The 16,067-nt window shown below is 54.9% G+C and overlaps 4 protein-coding genes across 4 annotated transcripts; 3 read left to right on the forward strand and 1 right to left on the reverse strand.

Annotated features, from left to right (window-relative positions):
• Positions 1-872: 872 nt before the first annotated feature.
• On the forward strand, positions 873-3,125 carry E0L32_011705 (uncharacterized protein; the record flags this gene model as incomplete). Its single annotated transcript, XM_031134464.1, has 1 exon — positions 873-3,125. One exon carries the CDS (start codon positions 873-875, stop codon positions 3,123-3,125), a length of 2,253 nt encoding a protein of 750 aa, XP_031000083.1.
• Positions 3,126-3,927: 802 nt separating this feature from the next.
• E0L32_011706 (uncharacterized protein) lies at positions 3,928-5,702 on the reverse strand (the record flags this gene model as incomplete). Its single annotated transcript, XM_031134465.1, has 6 exons — positions 3,928-4,131; positions 4,202-4,592; positions 4,655-4,942; positions 5,006-5,028; positions 5,105-5,305; positions 5,361-5,702. The coding sequence occupies 6 exons, from the start codon at positions 5,700-5,702 to the stop codon at positions 3,928-3,930; spliced, it is 1,449 nt and encodes a 482-aa protein (XP_031000084.1).
• A 2,001-nt stretch (positions 5,703-7,703) lies between these two features.
• Positions 7,704-9,149, forward strand: E0L32_011707 (uncharacterized protein; the record flags this gene model as incomplete). The annotated part of the gene is made up of 3 exons (XM_031134466.1): positions 7,704-7,854; positions 7,918-8,240; positions 8,295-9,149. The coding sequence occupies 3 exons, from the start codon at positions 7,704-7,706 to the stop codon at positions 9,147-9,149; spliced, it is 1,329 nt and encodes a 442-aa protein (XP_031000085.1).
• Positions 9,150-10,819: 1,670 nt separating this feature from the next.
• E0L32_011708 (uncharacterized protein) lies at positions 10,820-15,889 on the forward strand (the record flags this gene model as incomplete). The annotated part of the gene is made up of 3 exons (XM_031134467.1): positions 10,820-13,741; positions 13,794-14,066; positions 14,120-15,889. 3 exons carry the CDS (start codon positions 10,820-10,822, stop codon positions 15,887-15,889), a joined length of 4,965 nt encoding a protein of 1,654 aa, XP_031000086.1.
• Between the last annotated feature and the right edge of the window lie 178 nt (positions 15,890-16,067).

The following is a 16,067-nucleotide window of genomic DNA, read 5'->3' on the forward strand; positions in this document are numbered from 1 at the left end:
CCCGTCTTCGATCTTGATTCTGTGAATGATCTTCTCTCGGCGGTGCTACATCTGCATACATACACACGCCCGTATCCACCTCGCGGTGACTGACCGGTCTTCCTACCTCTACCTGGACTGTTGTAATATGCCGGGTATTTTCTCTCCCTCCCTGCAACCACCCCACTTCCTCTGCCCTTGCCTGACTCTGCCTGGCATTCCACGGGCCTACAGATGCGATAGATAAAGTTAGCTGACATGCATCCCAATCATCCCTTTGGTAGGCTTGTAATGAAACCATACCAACAAGACCGAGAGAGAGAGAGAGAAAAAGCACAACCTATCCTTCCTGGCCCCGACTCCCGTCCCGACTATGAGAACAGCTCGCCGCTTATAGTAATGAACGACGAGACTACGAAAGATTCAAAGCCCACATACCTGTGAAACAAATCGACGAAGCCATTTCTGCCACCCCCGTGGAGCCTAATAATACCTTGCCGAGCACCAACCAACTCCCGTCCGCCTCCACGCACTGTTGCTACGCTCTGTCCGCTTGGCTTGCTCGGGCCTCCCTGAGACACTGTTACAGGCAGAGCATTCCAACGCTCCTCTCCCATTCGAACAGAACAAGCTACGAGAAGACAAGAAGGGCAACCGAACTGTCTTTCCCACCCAGACTGACATGCATGGTCTGATCAGGGTTGGTCTATGACAGAAGCTGCCGATATTGCTATGAGTGGAGAACAGCAGGCTTCAAGGTACGAGGAGCTTTCCGCCTTTTTTTTTCTCTCGATATTCAACCTCCCACTCTCTGCCTCGCCTCCCCTTCGCATCTTCCCGTCCGCTTTGGCCCTCTTGTCTCTTTCTTACTCTTTCCCTTTCCCTTTCGGGCTATGGGAAGAATTTTTCTCTCCCTTTCCAACGTTCCTCGTCCGGGTTGTGTTGTCTCGGTAGCTAATATCGCTCCATCTTGCCACAGCTTTGGTGATCCAAACGCTCAGCCACCGACTCCCAAGCAAACTCCCACATCCAACTTTGCGAGTCCTGTCTTTGAAACTCCCAGACAGCACCAGGGCAGTTTCGACGGCTCAACCGGCGGCTGGACCCCTCGTTTTGCCGAGGAATATTCCGTCTTCAACGCCACACCGGGGAACCTCAGAGGCGGCTCGGGCCCGTTTGTGGACTTTTCAACCTATACCTCTTACCAACAGTCCTCGACCTCCAAAAGACAACTGTCCACCGGAGACATCGCCTCTGAGATTGCGGCACATGTTAATCACTTCTCTCCGAATCCCAACCTCCCGCCCGTCGATCCCTCCCACAGACTCTCGTCCTCGCCCGCCCTCGTTCAGGGTCCAGATCGAACGAGTGACCCCAGTGCTCTGAACAGCTCTGTCGAAAGGTCGACCAAGAAACAGCGCCGTGCTACAATCACAAAGGAACCGCAGGGACAGACGGCCACTCCGCCTCCTTCAGCTCGAAAGGGAGAGCGGAAGCTCGCACCCAAGCTCCAGACCGACGAGATGCAACATGAACAGGCTTACGGTCAGCACGACTTTGGAACACCACACCAGTCAGCCATGGGCACTTTTGTGACCACGCCGAGCGCCGTCTTTGGCTTCCCCATGTCCGGGCGGGCCACGGCGCCGGCCTTCACCGATTCACGGCCGTTTTGGGACCCAGAGTCGGGCATGTCAGGCATGGATGTAGACTTCTCGGGCGGGGCCGATGTCTTCCAGACACCTACACCGACCCAGCACCGACCGATGAATTCGGCCGACTGGGCTCGGACTAATCAGATCTTCCAAGAAACGGGAGCCGTCCCGCTCTCCGTCGGACAAGGGAACATGCAGCAGCCGTCAGATGGGTTCCCTGCCATGTCCAAATCCATGGCCATGTCGTTCGATGGCGTAGACCAAAGCATGTTTGCCACTAGCTATCCGACACCGATCGATGATCCCTTCGGGATCGTGGACCCAACTGGGGGTGTCAACCCGGGCTTGCTGTTCAGCAGGCCCGGTTCCTCCAATCTGGAAGCAGCGAGCTTCATGTCCGAGATTCCCAGCTCCTCAGCGCCCGCCGCCCCCATGTCCAGAGCCGACCCGGATCAGATGGTGTCAAAGGCTCCCATGAAGACGCAGCTGCGCCGGTCGATGAGCACTCGAGAGGTCGGGCAGAACCGACCGCGGGATATGAGCTCGCTCAGCTCGCCCATCAAACCCGTTGTGCGGCCGGGTCTCTCCCGTAGCATGAGCGAAAACCGCGGCAAGCGCCATCTCATGAGGTCCTCGGCAACGTTGCCTGTATTGGCACCGGGCAATATGTCTGGAAGCTCCGAGAATAACAGCGGCCGGCACCTGCACGGCAGCCGAAGGGCCTCTCCCCCAAAGAGCAACATCCACTCCAGACTGTCGAGCCTGACCTCTATCCCCGAGACCGCGGGGCCCAAACAGAGGGCGCAAGCCCAGATTGTGGTCGATGCCAACGGCAGAGCGAGCATTGAGCAGATCTTCGCACCCAGTGGACGAGCGTCTGCCAAGGCAAGCCCCATGAGGCGGTCGACCTTGAACCCGGTGCACAGGGCGCATTGGGACTACTCTGACGACGACGGATCGTCTAGCGACGATGAACCTATCATCATTCCCAGTGCCAAGAACTCGTTTGTCGAGCCCGACCCCCTCCAGGCCACCTCGCGTGCCGCTGTGTTTGCTCAGCGGAGCTTCAGCGACCGCAGTAATAATGCCAGCGCTTCGGGCCTGTACGCCTCGGGGGCGGACTCGTTGTACAACGACCCCGAGAGCGAGGCGGAGACGGTCATGAACGAACCCCATAATCATAATGGGTCCGGCGACGCCGCCAGCGAGCTCGAGAAGCTCCGGCACGGCCGCCCGGCCCGGCGGATGAGCCACCCCAAGAAGCTCAACCTGGGCACGAGCTCCGCGCACAAGCAGCAGCGCTTCCACGCCGGCGGTGGCAACGGCGGGTTTATTCCCCGCTCGTACTCGGAAAACCACGCCCTCTCGCCCACGACGCTCACCGAGGCGAGCCTCCCCACCCCCTCTTCCGATCGAGGCCACTGCATCCGCTGCGTCTGCAACCGACATGAAGCTCGCCACTCCGGAGACGACTTCATGGTGCAATGGTAAGCTTCTTCTTTTGCCCCCTTGGACGTGCCGCCTCCAGCGGACCTTTCGGCGGCGGGATAGCGTAGTTAGTAGTTACCTGGGGTTGTGTCGTGGCTGACTCGAGAAATGATTAGCGAATCCTGCGAGATGTGGCTTCACGGTCGCTGCGTCAACATCAGCAAGCGGGACCTCCCTTCAATGTATATATGCGCCTACTGCGCCAACACGCCCAACATGCGCGGCGGCCGGATGCGGGACACGCACGGCCGAGGCCTAGGGTTGATGGGCCCTCCGGGATCGGCGACTTCGCCCCTGGCGCACAAGTCGTTCAAGTCGTTCAGGTGACGACAGAGGACAGCCCGTACTGAAACGGCTATTTTTGATGGGCTTCGGGGACTGGCGTTCCCGAGCGAGAGAGATCGGTGTACCGGTCTTCTGAGATGAAGATGGGGAGCTATGGTGAACATCAATGAGAAGCAAGCTCGTGTCTTTCCATGACCGCGAGAGACGAGACCATGTGAACTTGACGAAGAAAAGTAAAGAAACAAACCAGTAAGGGAAGCACGGCAAGACTCTCAAAGACGCCCCTCAATGGGCGCTTGCCGTGGTATATATGATACCCTAATAATTATTCTATTTTGATGTGATGTTTACAACTGCTGGAATGAAAAGACTAGAACTGGGAAGATTCGATATTCACGAATTTTATATTGATCAACAAGACCAAACAGCGGTGGGCTCTCGACATATGGAGATGCCCACGATGTCAATGGGCAGCAATGCATGAATGCAAGTGTGATGTGGCTCGTCGTATGAGCAGGTTTTAGTGGGATCCGTCAACCACATCCACCCCGAGAGCATGCGTCCCTCGCCCGTCCTTGAGGGCTCGTTGCCAATCGACTTGCTTGAACCACTTGCTGGGTTCTTTGATTGCTGCTTCCGTGGCAGAAGGGATAGGATCCCAAATCGAAACGCGGCAAGATAGATCTTTGCGCCAGCGTAATGCTTCACGCGCGCCAAAGTCGATCTGTGCATCAGTAGCCAGTGGTGATGGGTTTCCGACCGCTCTTTCTTTCGCCTTTCATTTTCCATCAGACGTTGGAGAGGTCCACAATCGTCGGCAAGACGATCTCTCTTGGCCTCCACGTCCGAGTGGTCTCGAGTTCCCGCTTCTTGAAGATGGCAAGGCAGCTCGCTGGCTCGTTGAGCCAAGGATGGCGCATGGCTTCCCCGGCCGTCATCCTTGCCCGCGGATCCTGTACCAAACAACGACGGACAAAGTCGAACCAGTCGGCTGACAGGAGATCCGGAAAGTCCGCCCTGCGGGTGTTGAGGACGCGCTGGATATGACTTTCGATGCCGAGGGGTCCTTGGAGCTCGTCAGGGTCGATGACGTCCCGGTTGCCCGCAGATAATTGAAAGACCAGCAAGCCAAGGGCCCAGATATCTACTGCTAGATCGTGTGTATGGCCTGAGACGGCACACTCCCTGAGAGTAAGGCATGGGTCAGTTAGTGACGGGAGACAATTCAGGTATTGGGGTAGACGAACGGAGCTTGGTATAGGCGGGTGCCAACGTTAGATGTCATCCTCCCTCGGCTAGCAACTGCAGAACAGCCAAAGTCCGATATCATGATACGATGTGTGGCCTCTGTGCCGACGGCACACAGTATGTTTTCGGGTTTCAGGTCGCGGTGTGCAACACCTTTGGCATGCAGATAGACCAGCCCTCGAGTAACCTGCCTCATGACCCATCTGACCTCGAGCTCACTGAACCTCTTCTTCCTCTCAAGGATTGAATACAAATCTCCTCCAGTTGCCAATTCGGTAAAGAAAAACCTAGATCGGATGTTGTCAGACGCGAAATCCCCCGAGGATGGAGCAACGCTTCTCAAGACTTACAGAGTCCTCGAGGCTCGAAAGGTCTGCTTCAGACTTACAATGTTGGGCTATATCCCTTCCGATTAAACTCTGCCCCGTGTTTAGTCACACAACACTCACATGGTCCAGTTGGCTCAGGATGAAGGCTTTTTGATGCACGCGGCGGAGGGACTCCAGCCCCTTTGAGTTCGCCAGCGAGGCAACATCATGAATCTTGCATACGAGTTGCTGCCCGGTCATCACATCAAATGCCAGGTTAATCCGCGCATATGCCCCTTCTCCTAGAGTTCTGTTGGTGACGATGTAGCGAGCATCAAGGAGCTGCCACCGACTTGGTCAGAATGTGAGGCACAATGAATGTTAGGAAGAGACTCACAGCGACCTCTTCTCGCTGCCAGTGGGTCAAGTCGAGGTCGGCGTTCTGTATAAATGGCTGGTAGAGCTTGAAGCTCCAATGTGGTTTTATTGTAACTTCGTCGCCGTCATTAAGGAGCACTGCGGGACTTATATCGGGCTCCTTCCCGCACAAGATGCCGTTTACGAAGGTCCCGTTGCAAGACTGGCGATCTCTCACATATATCAGGGGACAATGCCGTGAAGTTTCGTCAAACAGAACTGAGTAGAACTCGAGGTGGTTTCTCGAGATAGCTGCATGCTCAAAGTGGATATCACTGTACAATGCTGGTATAAGTCCCCATTCCATGCTAGCAATAGCCATAAAGGGTGCTCACTTATTTCGAGGATCTCGTCCAATCCGAATGATCTCATCAGGGAAGATACCCAACCTGACTTCCGAGGAACATTAGCTGAAAGACCATTGGCGGCCAGCCGAGCTTTGCAATTTCCCAGGCTCGCGAGTAACAGCAGACTCACAGGACGAGGGAGGCCTTTGGCTTCTGTCAGTGAAGACAATCTCGCCCAGGGGGGTGCCTGAGGGCATGGCATCCGCTCAACAGGAGTCGTGGTTTTATTCCAACACGCCGTGTTTAAATAGGGGACACGATTGGATCAAGTATGCAGTATTTCGGCATTGTCACTTTATGGCAGGAGAACAGCTGATCGAGGTACACACAAAGAGGCGCCGACACAGCAAGGACGACTTCCACACATATCATGCACTGTTTGCTTCGGGAAGGCGCTCTATCACTACAGAGTGACCTCTTTATCAAGTGTGACTGCGAGGAAGGAAGCATCCGGAGATAGTAAATCTTGCTGAAGTGAGGCAAGCAAGCACATAGATGCTGTGTGCCTGACCTGTCTTCCACACTTGAACTGTGAGAGAAGAGAAGGCATTGATGCAACCTGGTACCATGCACGGCTCATAACAGCTGAAGGTCAGGATGATCTGCGGGCATTGTTCGTCAGGAGACATATGAATCCCTTTGTCCAAGTCTTGACACGAATTGGTGCAGCTCTCTCACTCTGCACTCAGGATCTATTCAGTCAGCTAGCTTCCAAGGTCGCTACCTAGCTATTGTGGAGGGGAAGGAGCGAATGACGTCGTGCTGTTGTCAACCCAATTCTTCCCCACGTGACTGGCCACCAATTACGGTGCGGAAAATCATCGGAAAATCATCGGCACAAATGTTAGGGCACACACCCACCCACCCATATTACTATTACCTCGCTCGAAGCTTTTCCATTTCTCGCTTTCCTCTTTCTCTTCCTTGCGACATCACCAACCGTATCTCATCCACGAACAAGTGAGTAAAACCCATCTCCCCCTCCACATCGACCATTGCACGGTATTCCTGCTTGCAATGGGCCTTTTTATCAAGCTTTGAAGACTTTTCCAAGCTTCCAACCTTCTCCTCGCCACCGTGCCACTCTCATCACGTCACTGACCCCGCATCCAGCACCCGTCGTTCAAGATGAGAGCCAAATGGAGAAAGAAGCGTGTTCGACGCCTCAAGCGTAAGAGAAGAAAGATGAGAGCCAGATCGTAAGTCTTTCTCCCACATCCTGCATGTCTCCGGCTTTGTCCAGCAAAGCTAACGGTCGCGTGCCTCAACAGCAAGTAAACGGCTTCCCCACCAACTGGCCTTCGATCAAGTCTTCCCGTTTCCGCCAGACAAATAACGGGCTACCGCACACCACACTTGCACCATCTCTCGCACCACATCACCTCGAGATCTGAATCAGCACCCTTTCCTCGGTCAGGGGACATGTCTTGACGGCCTGAGAAAAGGCTTACTGGAGCTTCACGAGGTCCACCTGGTTGACGGGGCATTTATGGCAATTGGCGAGATGGAGACCCCACGGATTGATCGCCTTTCAAGCGGCTGGGCGGTACAGGAAGGGTTTACAGAAACTAGGCTTGGAAGCTGGTTGCGTTCTACGTGACGAGAATTGGACCTAGCAAAGTTGCCGACAATAATCAATGCACTTGCTTCCCTGACAGATAACTTCCACCTGCCTCTGCGTGTTACCGTGATGTATCAGTGACCATGACCTCCACAGCAGGCTGTCTCAGCCCTGCAAATGGTCCTGCGTCACACATCTTTGATCCATTTCGCTCGAGCAGCATCAGTGGACGAGCAGTAGGTTGTAGCACCGTCCATCAGTGGCCAGTGACCCACTAAAATTTTCTTTCGGGTGGTCAATTAGCGATTGTAGGGTCGCTAGTGGGGTCCCAAAATTTTTGGGCGACCAAGGCTTCTCTCTCATCTAGAGAACAACCTCACAAGAGGCATTGCACCAACTTCCATTTCATGCAAACATGGCGGAGGGCAGTGGAACAAAGAGGAAGCGGGCTGATGAGCCCTCTGCTTCCAAGAAGAAGAAAGCTTCCGTAGCCGAGGCGCCCGCTCCTCCAGCTACCATTCGAGTTTCCAAGGTCGTCAAGCCTCAGTTCTCTCCACCAGTGATCGGTATGTTCCCAAAAGACGATGAACCTATCGCGGGTCTGGTTGCTAACTGAAAGACTCCTGCAGCCACAACACCAGGAATCTGTGTTGGCAACTCTATTCAATTCGAGTCCTATACGCAAGCGGCCAAGCCCAGTTCTCGGAAGCGACAAAATGCGGCCGCTCTGGGCGACTTGCTCCTGCATTCCTCTTCACATCGGACGCTGGACTACACGGGGCGAGAAGATGGAGTCAAAGGCGCCGAGGCGCCTTTACGACACTACATTGGGATATTTGATCCGACAAGTGGAGAGCTGCAGGTCGTGGAAGCTCGCAAGATGATCATCAGAGGCGCTGTTCGATCGCAGCAGGCTTCAGCAGACGCCATGGCCGACCACACTGGCAAACAGGTAAGATTTGCGATATCTTGGAGGTGGCATCGACTGCAATGCTAACATACACAGTCTGCTATGGATCTGAAGAACGACCTTGGCCAGACCTTCGGCACGAAGAAGGCGAAGAAAGCGATCCTGTCTCAGACAGAGAATGCTATTGCGCCGAAGCGACTGCCCGGAGATACTACCAAGCCCCAGAAGCTGGGCGCCGCCGAAGTCGCGATGATGGACTCACTGAAACAAACTACATCACAAATGGCGACCAAAGAGCAGCTACAGGCGGCAGTGGATCTAGCGAAACCCGTGCCCAAGGGTAACTACGACGCCGACGAGATACAGGATGTCTATGTGCCGGAAGAGATCATAGGGACCGAAGTCCTGAACTCGATCCCCGTCCGTGATTGGCAGCAAACTCTGAAGGAGGGCCAGGCTATTCAACTGCATTCCCGGTTTGTTGCCCACCGTATGAACCGGGTGGCGGCTCATGAGGACGCGCTACAGCGTCTCCGCGTGCTACGCTATTTCTATTGGCTCCTCGAATTCTACCGCTTGGCAAAGCCCGGAAAGCCACGAGGTACGATGCGAATTCTGCCCAAGGACAAGCTCAGGAGCTCTCTGGCGGGGGCACCGGAAAATGTGGTCGATAATCTTCGCCACAAGTTCTCGGAAAATGGGGAGATGCGCAAATTTCACATTGATCTCTTGATGACACACTGCTGTGTCTTTGCCAGTATCATCGATAGCTTCGATGTAAACACGACTGATCTTAGGGAAGATCTCAAGCTGGAGCAGAAGCAGTTGAATCAGTACTTCATGGAGATCGGTGCCCGGATGAGGCAGGTCAAGTCGCCTGGGAGGACGGATACCGTTGCGAAGCTGGCGTTGCCCTTGAGCTTCCCCAAGATACCACAGAGGCGCAGGTAGAGTTGGGGTGGAGGGTGACGGGAACCACCGCTGGTGGTGCTGTGGATGGTTAATTGCCAGGTTCAGCTTAAGTACCTCTACGTAGAAGAATACCCTTACAGAGTACCCACCGGGGAGGATGGATACAAGAGCAGACATTTGATGTCCGTCGGTTTAGCTTATCTAATCAATACGTCCGTGTATTCAATATGGGCTTAGCCATGCCATCTCTAGGGCTTGCACTCACAATACATTTTGCCCCTGGTTCGACTAAAATACTCTGGAAAATGAGGATATGACTACCTACCTCAGGATACTCCCTTTTTCAACGTTGAGCAGTGTGTGACTGTGAGAAGACAAGACGTGGTGGGCTCAGGGTTCGTGGCATGGATTTGGAGGCTGACAAGAGTGCAAGTGCAACAGCCCAAGACAGTTGAGTGTCTCTCTCGGAACTCGGTACAGGAGAGTGAGTACGTAGTCGGTAGTTTAAACCAGTACGTGTAGGTGCGGATCCCCCATCAGTCGGCACTCGCCAAGGCGGTTTGCCAACTGACTTCCCCATGTTCTTGGGGTGTTCCTGGCTTGAGCCGCATCCACGTGGCCCCGCCTCTCCGCGAGGAATCATTCAGGGTTGCGTGCACCTAGGCACATGGCCGACATTGAACATTTATTGAAGACATTTCTTCCACCTCTTTTGTTTCCAGAACTCTTCAACTCGCTTTTATTCACCCATACGGCGCGAGGACACCAACGCGACTCGGTGAATCGCCCAATCAGACACTGCAGCTCCCGTGGCAGATCGCAAGCGCTACTTACTTTGAGGGACTCTTTCGACCCGGGAATTGTTCATTGACGCGGTCGCCGTGGGTGGAGTATTGGTGATGGGTGGACTCCTTGGATGCTATTGATGGTGGTGTTGAAGGGCCACCGCCGCCGTGCTATTCACGCGACGACGATGTGGGGATTGACCCGAATCTGCCTGCCTGGGCGAGCTCGGACCAACCCGGCGCTCAGTGCCAAATGGGGACCCTTGATTGGTGTGCTAGGCCACAGGGGGTCTGCGCCTGACCCATAATTCCTCCCTCCCCCAAGGAGCAACCGCGACAACGCGCAAACATCGCTTTCAACCTCGATTTTCCACCAAGATCGGTTATCGAAAGAACCAAGCTGCTCGCCTTTGTTCCCGCGGGCTTCGACACTTGGCTTTTGTGACCGCACCACATCGATTCAATTCCTTGGAGGCAGCGTATAGCATTCTTCACGTCACTTGCATGGATACTTCGAGGTGACAAACACTTTTTTCCCACTCTTTCACTTCGCCTCCTCGGGGAGCAGGGTTTCTTGCTGCTTCACTTGTCTGCATTGATCCGTGGCCTGCCGCTATCAAGACTCGACCCTTTGGGATAGCTGTAAGTCCAACAACTCCCACAGCCATTTGGCGTTTCCTTTCCTATCCACATACTCAACGCGTTGCATTGCATTCTCTGTTTGCTCTCGACACATGACAAGCCTTTTGTACTGACGCACAATTCATCCGCAGTCCTGGGTATCCCGCACTCTTCGCGCGACCTGGCTCATACCCGCCTCGCATTTTGTCGCTATCATAAATGACTACTTTCCCGGCATTGGAAACACCACCAGTGTTGTAGGCTACTTTTCAGTCTCGTACCTACTCCGATCAGCCACTCAAGATGCCGAGCAAGAGGAAGAGAGACATCCTGGACTTTGATCCTAACAAGTCCGACTCCGAGGATGAAAACTTTGAGCCGGGAGGAGATGACGACAAGCCTCGGCACAGCAAGAAGAAGTCGCGCGGGGCCAAGGCCAAGACCTCAGGGTCTCGCAGAAAACACAACAAATACGCAGGCTCGGACATCGATGACGACGATATCTCCGATAGCCAGCTCGAGGACTCGTTCGGCGAAGGTTATGATGATGAGGAGGACGAGGATGAAGATGAGGACCAGCCCACCAACGCAGCCGGTCGTCGCACTAGGAAAGCTGCGCGCAACCACCAGAGCTACAAAGAAAGCAGTGCCGAAGAGGAGAGCGTCGCCGGGAACTCTGACTCGGATGGTGAGGAGATAGAGACTCTTCCCAAGGCTTCTACCAAAAAGACTCGTGTCATTACTATCAAGAAGCTTGACAAGGAGAAACTCCGCGATTTGGATGGGAACACACCCGCGCCCACCACTCGCCGCACTAGGGCGCATACCGAGGAGGCCGACGAATTTTATGAGCTCTCCAACTCAGGAAAACACGCTCAACCGGCTAGTACCTCCAGGAGCAGGAGCCCTGAAGCGATGGCCCAGCACTCGCGTCCGACTCGCGGAACCAAGGGACTCAAGAAACCCCCTTCCACGATCGAGGAAGCAACCCAGGAGAGCAGCTCGCGAAACCACTTGGAAGAAGGCGAGTTTCTTGGTGGAATGGACGGCGCTGCAGATATACCGATCGACTCTGCTGAGATTGCGGAAGATGTTGCAGCTGACGATGGCGCCGCCAACGCAGAGAACGCCGACGATGGCGGTGAAAAGGGCGAGGAGGAGATTCAGCCTGAGGACGATGACGAAGACGATGTACCGGTTACTAGGCGGACTCGTGCCTCGCGTGCTAATGCTGCTGAACAAGGCGCTCCTGAAGAAGCCGATGACGAATCTGAAAACAACACTGGTGGCCGCCGCCTGACCCGTGGCTCTAGGAAGAAGAAATCGACTCAGGAGCCTAGCAGCGACTTTGAGCCGAACGAGGATTCTGGCGAAGGCGAGGCATCCGGCTCCGAAGCCGCTCCCACCAAAGGGGATGCTGGTAGCGACGAGGACTACTCGAGTCCTAGCGGACGGGGCAGAAGAGGCTCTCAGAGACGCGGGACCAAGCGGCGTCGAGCTAATGAATCAGACGACGATGTAGAGTTCAACCCTGACGAGATGGATGCCGAGATTCAGGAATTGAGGGAGAGCTCACATTCTCGACCGCGCCGCCGTGTGCGCTCCCCTTCAATATCCTATGAACAGTTGCCCAAACGAAGAAGGGTCACGAAACCTGTTGATTATAGTATTAAGCCTCTTGATCAACTGGTGGACCAAGATGAGGAAGAAGATCCCGCGCCCACGCCCGTGCGCCGCCGGAATGCTCGCGCCGGCGCCGGCGCGGCGTGGCAGCGCAATCTCTTGTCTACATTCGGGCCTTTCGGGGGCGGCGGTGGTGCGGGCTCGCTTCTTGGCGGCCCGTGGGGCACTGGTGCGACCGGCGGTGTGGAGTCGGACAGCAGTGATGACGAGATGGTTCACAAACCTGGAGTCGGCGGCAACGTCGGCATGACCCCCACCTCAGCCGCAGCGCCGCCCGGATTTGCCGCCCCGATCAACCTTGAGGCGCTGACCGGTGTAGCTGCGACCCCCAATGTCGGCAAGGTCAAGAATCAGAAGGCATTTGCCGATGCCGACCCGCTTGGCGTCGATCTGAGTGTTGACTTCAGCAAAGTCGGTGGTCTCCAAGGTCACATCAATCAACTGAAGGAGATGGTTACACTGCCCCTGCTGTACCCGGAGCTCTTCCTTCGATTCAAAGTCACTCCCCCCCGTGGTGTACTTTTTCATGGCCCTCCTGGCACGGGTAAAACGCTCTTGGCGAGAGCACTTGCCAATTCCGTTGGCGTTGGTGGCCGCAAGATCACGTTTTACATGCGCAAAGGCGCTGATGCGTTGAGCAAATGGGTTGGCGAAGCCGAAAAGCAGCTGCGGCTTCTCTTTGAGGAGGCCAGGAGGACTCAACCAAGCATCATTTTCTTTGATGAAATTGATGGTCTTGCCCCTGTCCGGTCTAGTAAACAGGAACAGATCCATGCATCCATCGTCTCGACCCTCCTGGCTTTGATGGATGGTATGGATGGCCGAGGCCAGGTCATCGTGATCGGTGCCACGAATCGCCCAGACAATATCGATCCAGCCCTCCGACGTCCAGGGCGTTTTGACCGCGAGTTCTACTTCCCGCTGCCTGATGTTGAGGGTCGCCGAGCGATCCTCGACATCCACACCAAAGACTGGGGACTGTCGGATGAATTCAAAAACACACTTGCAGACAACACCAAGGGATATGGTGGCGCTGATCTTCGAGCCCTTTGCACCGAGTCTGCGTTGAATGCCATCCAGAGGACGTATCCGCAGATATATTCCGCAAAGGAGAAGCTCATCGTTGAGCCAGAAAAGATCAACATTCATGCTGCTGACTTCATGATTTCCATGAAAAAGATGATTCCCTCATCTGAGCGGTCAGCTACATCAGGCGCAACACCCTTGCCTAAATCGATCGAGCCGCTCCTCCGCACGCAGTATGCCTCGACCATCAAGCTGCTGAACGACATCCTGCCGCGTAAGAAGAAGACGACTGCTTTGGAAGAGGCAATGTTCGAGATCCCTGATGACGCAGATCATGGGTTCGGCCGGGAGAACCTGAACCAGGAGTTTGAAAAATCCCGGATATTCAGGCCTCGGCTTCTTATCACCGGTCTCCCTGGCATGGGCCAGGGCTACCTCTCCTCTGCTATACTTCACCATTTTGAAGGGGTACATGTGCAGAGCTTTGACCTCCCGTCTTTGCTTGGAGATGGACGAGTGAGTGCCGACCCCCTTTTGCTGACCATTTACTGGTGCTAACAGAACACAGCCTCTCGAGCAAGTTATTGTTGGATTATTTGTAGAGGTGAAACGCCACAAACCTGCCGTGATTTCTATTCCTGATATCAATGCTTGGTATGATACGTTGGCGGGCCCATCGTATACAACTTTTGTCACCATGTTACGGTCAATACCACCCACCGACCCCGTCCTGTTGTTCGCCACAGCCGATTGCGAGGCAAAAGACATTCGGCCCGAGGTGCTGAAGGACTTGTTTGGATTTTCCAAAAAGAATCGACTTACAATCGCTCGTCCAAACCGGGTAAGTTGTGTCTGTCTATCTTGATCCCGAGCGTTATACTGACCTTCTTCTAGGAGAGCCGTTTGGAGTATTTCACCAACGTAATTTCGCACATCAGGAAGAGCCCCAACGACTTTCCAGATCCAGCAAACCGTAAGAAGAGAGTGCTGGAAGAGCTTCCTGTCGCGCCGCCGCCGCCGCCAAAGCCGAAGACCAAGGCCGAAATCAAGGAAGAGCTCAAGAGGGACCACCTTATGCTCAACCTTCTCAAGGTTCAGCTTCAACCGATCATGGACCAGATGAAGAAGTACAAGAAGTTCCGGCAAGGCGTCATTCCGGACAGCCAGATTCACTATCTATGGCAAGAGGCCGATCCCAACTACATTCGACCAGACCTGTCCGAAGCCCTGATTCGCCCCTTCGAGATTGCCAAGGACAAAGATGGGATTGAGGGCCTGAAGGAAACTGCAACAGGCAAATTCTTCTACAACCTGGACCTCGCTACTATCGAGGAACGCTTATCGAACGGCTACTATGCCAGACCGAAGGACTTCTTCCGAGACATTCAGTCTCTCGCCAAGGACTCCAGGAACATTGGCGACAAGGAGCGTGTTCTCAAAGCGAACGAACTGGTTAGCAATGTCGAGGTTGATGTCGCTGAAGTGGAGGCTCGGCTTGCTCAAGGCGATTGGGAAGGCCTGCATCAGAGGCAGGCGCAAAGGGCCCGGGATGCTGCTGAGAAAGCACGCAAGAGAAAGGCCACCCAGTCCATGATCGACCTGATCCAATCTGATGTCCATGATAGCGACTCGCAGAATCCTGTGGGCCCTGTCACAATCGGCGAGACTGTGCCTGGTACTACTACAGCCCGTTTCCGCCTGATGAGCCCAGAGGCGAATGCCGGTGGCGACGAGGCTGGCCAGCAACACCCTCTCAGTAATGGGAACTCCGTTCCTTCTCGTGTCAACGGCGAAGACACACAGATGAGCGGCATGGACGAGGAGATGACCCAGCCCGTGTCACAAATGGGCCCTCCATCGCAATGGCCGAAGACGGATCCTAGGTCTCTGGACCATTCCACCAGGGCTACTGCTGGCAACACGCAGATATCTCAGGTCTCTGCTATCACCACTCTGCCGCCAGGAATGTCGCCTTCCGCCATCGTGAATGACGCATCCACGACGAAGACCTCTGACCCTTCAACCAACCGGTCCTCCGGACCTTGGAGCGGCCACGCTACCAATGGCTTCCACAGTGATGTGGCCGAGCACAACAGCTCACAACTACCCGACACGCAGCCAATGGACGGATCCGGACCGAGCCAGGCAACATCCAGCGATGCGCAGTGGCCACATTCCCAAGCTCACGGCATAGCTCGCGGCGTGATCCAGCCCCGTATGGGCTTTGGTGGCAGAAGTGAGCAGAGCAGTCCCACTTCCACGGAGCCTGGCAAGGCCTCCAGAGGAGACGGCCTCGCCGGCGGAGGGCACGACGGCGACGTCAGCCACTCTTCTTCCCTCCGCAATTCGGGGCACACTTCGTCATCGTCATCGTCTCAGCAACAGCAGACCATCCTGCCGGAGACCTACGTGCACAACTTCCTGCTGGAGCTGACGGAGCGCACCTCGGGCTGCACGATCGAGCAGCTCGAGCAGATCAGCCGCGAGCTGATGGACGAGATCTGGCGCACGCGCGGCGAGTGGAACCGCAGCCGCGTCCTGAGTGGCCTTAGCAAGGTGTTCAACGACACCATTAGCGATATCGAGGATTTGCAAGGCGTGCTGCCTCAGAGCCAGGAGCAGCACGATGACGGGGATCATTATGCTAGGTTTGGCGTCGCTTGAGGCTGGCATAATCTTGAAGACTCGGGGAGTATGAGATGATAACTATACAGATCATTGGTATGGGACTAGGAGAGGGCTGAGATCGTTTTTAGTCACTGAGCGGATCAAGTCTCGTGCAAGCAGTACAGTTGTTGGCGTTGCTAGTTCATGGTTTTCTTGTTTGTTTAGGCAAGAAGAG

This window comes from Thyridium curvatum (assembly GCF_004353045.1).
Source record: "Thyridium curvatum strain D216 chromosome Unknown NODE_115_length_90428_cov_77.477891, whole genome shotgun sequence".
NCBI classification, from domain to species: Eukaryota; Fungi; Ascomycota; class Sordariomycetes; order Thyridiales; family Thyridiaceae; genus Thyridium; species Thyridium curvatum.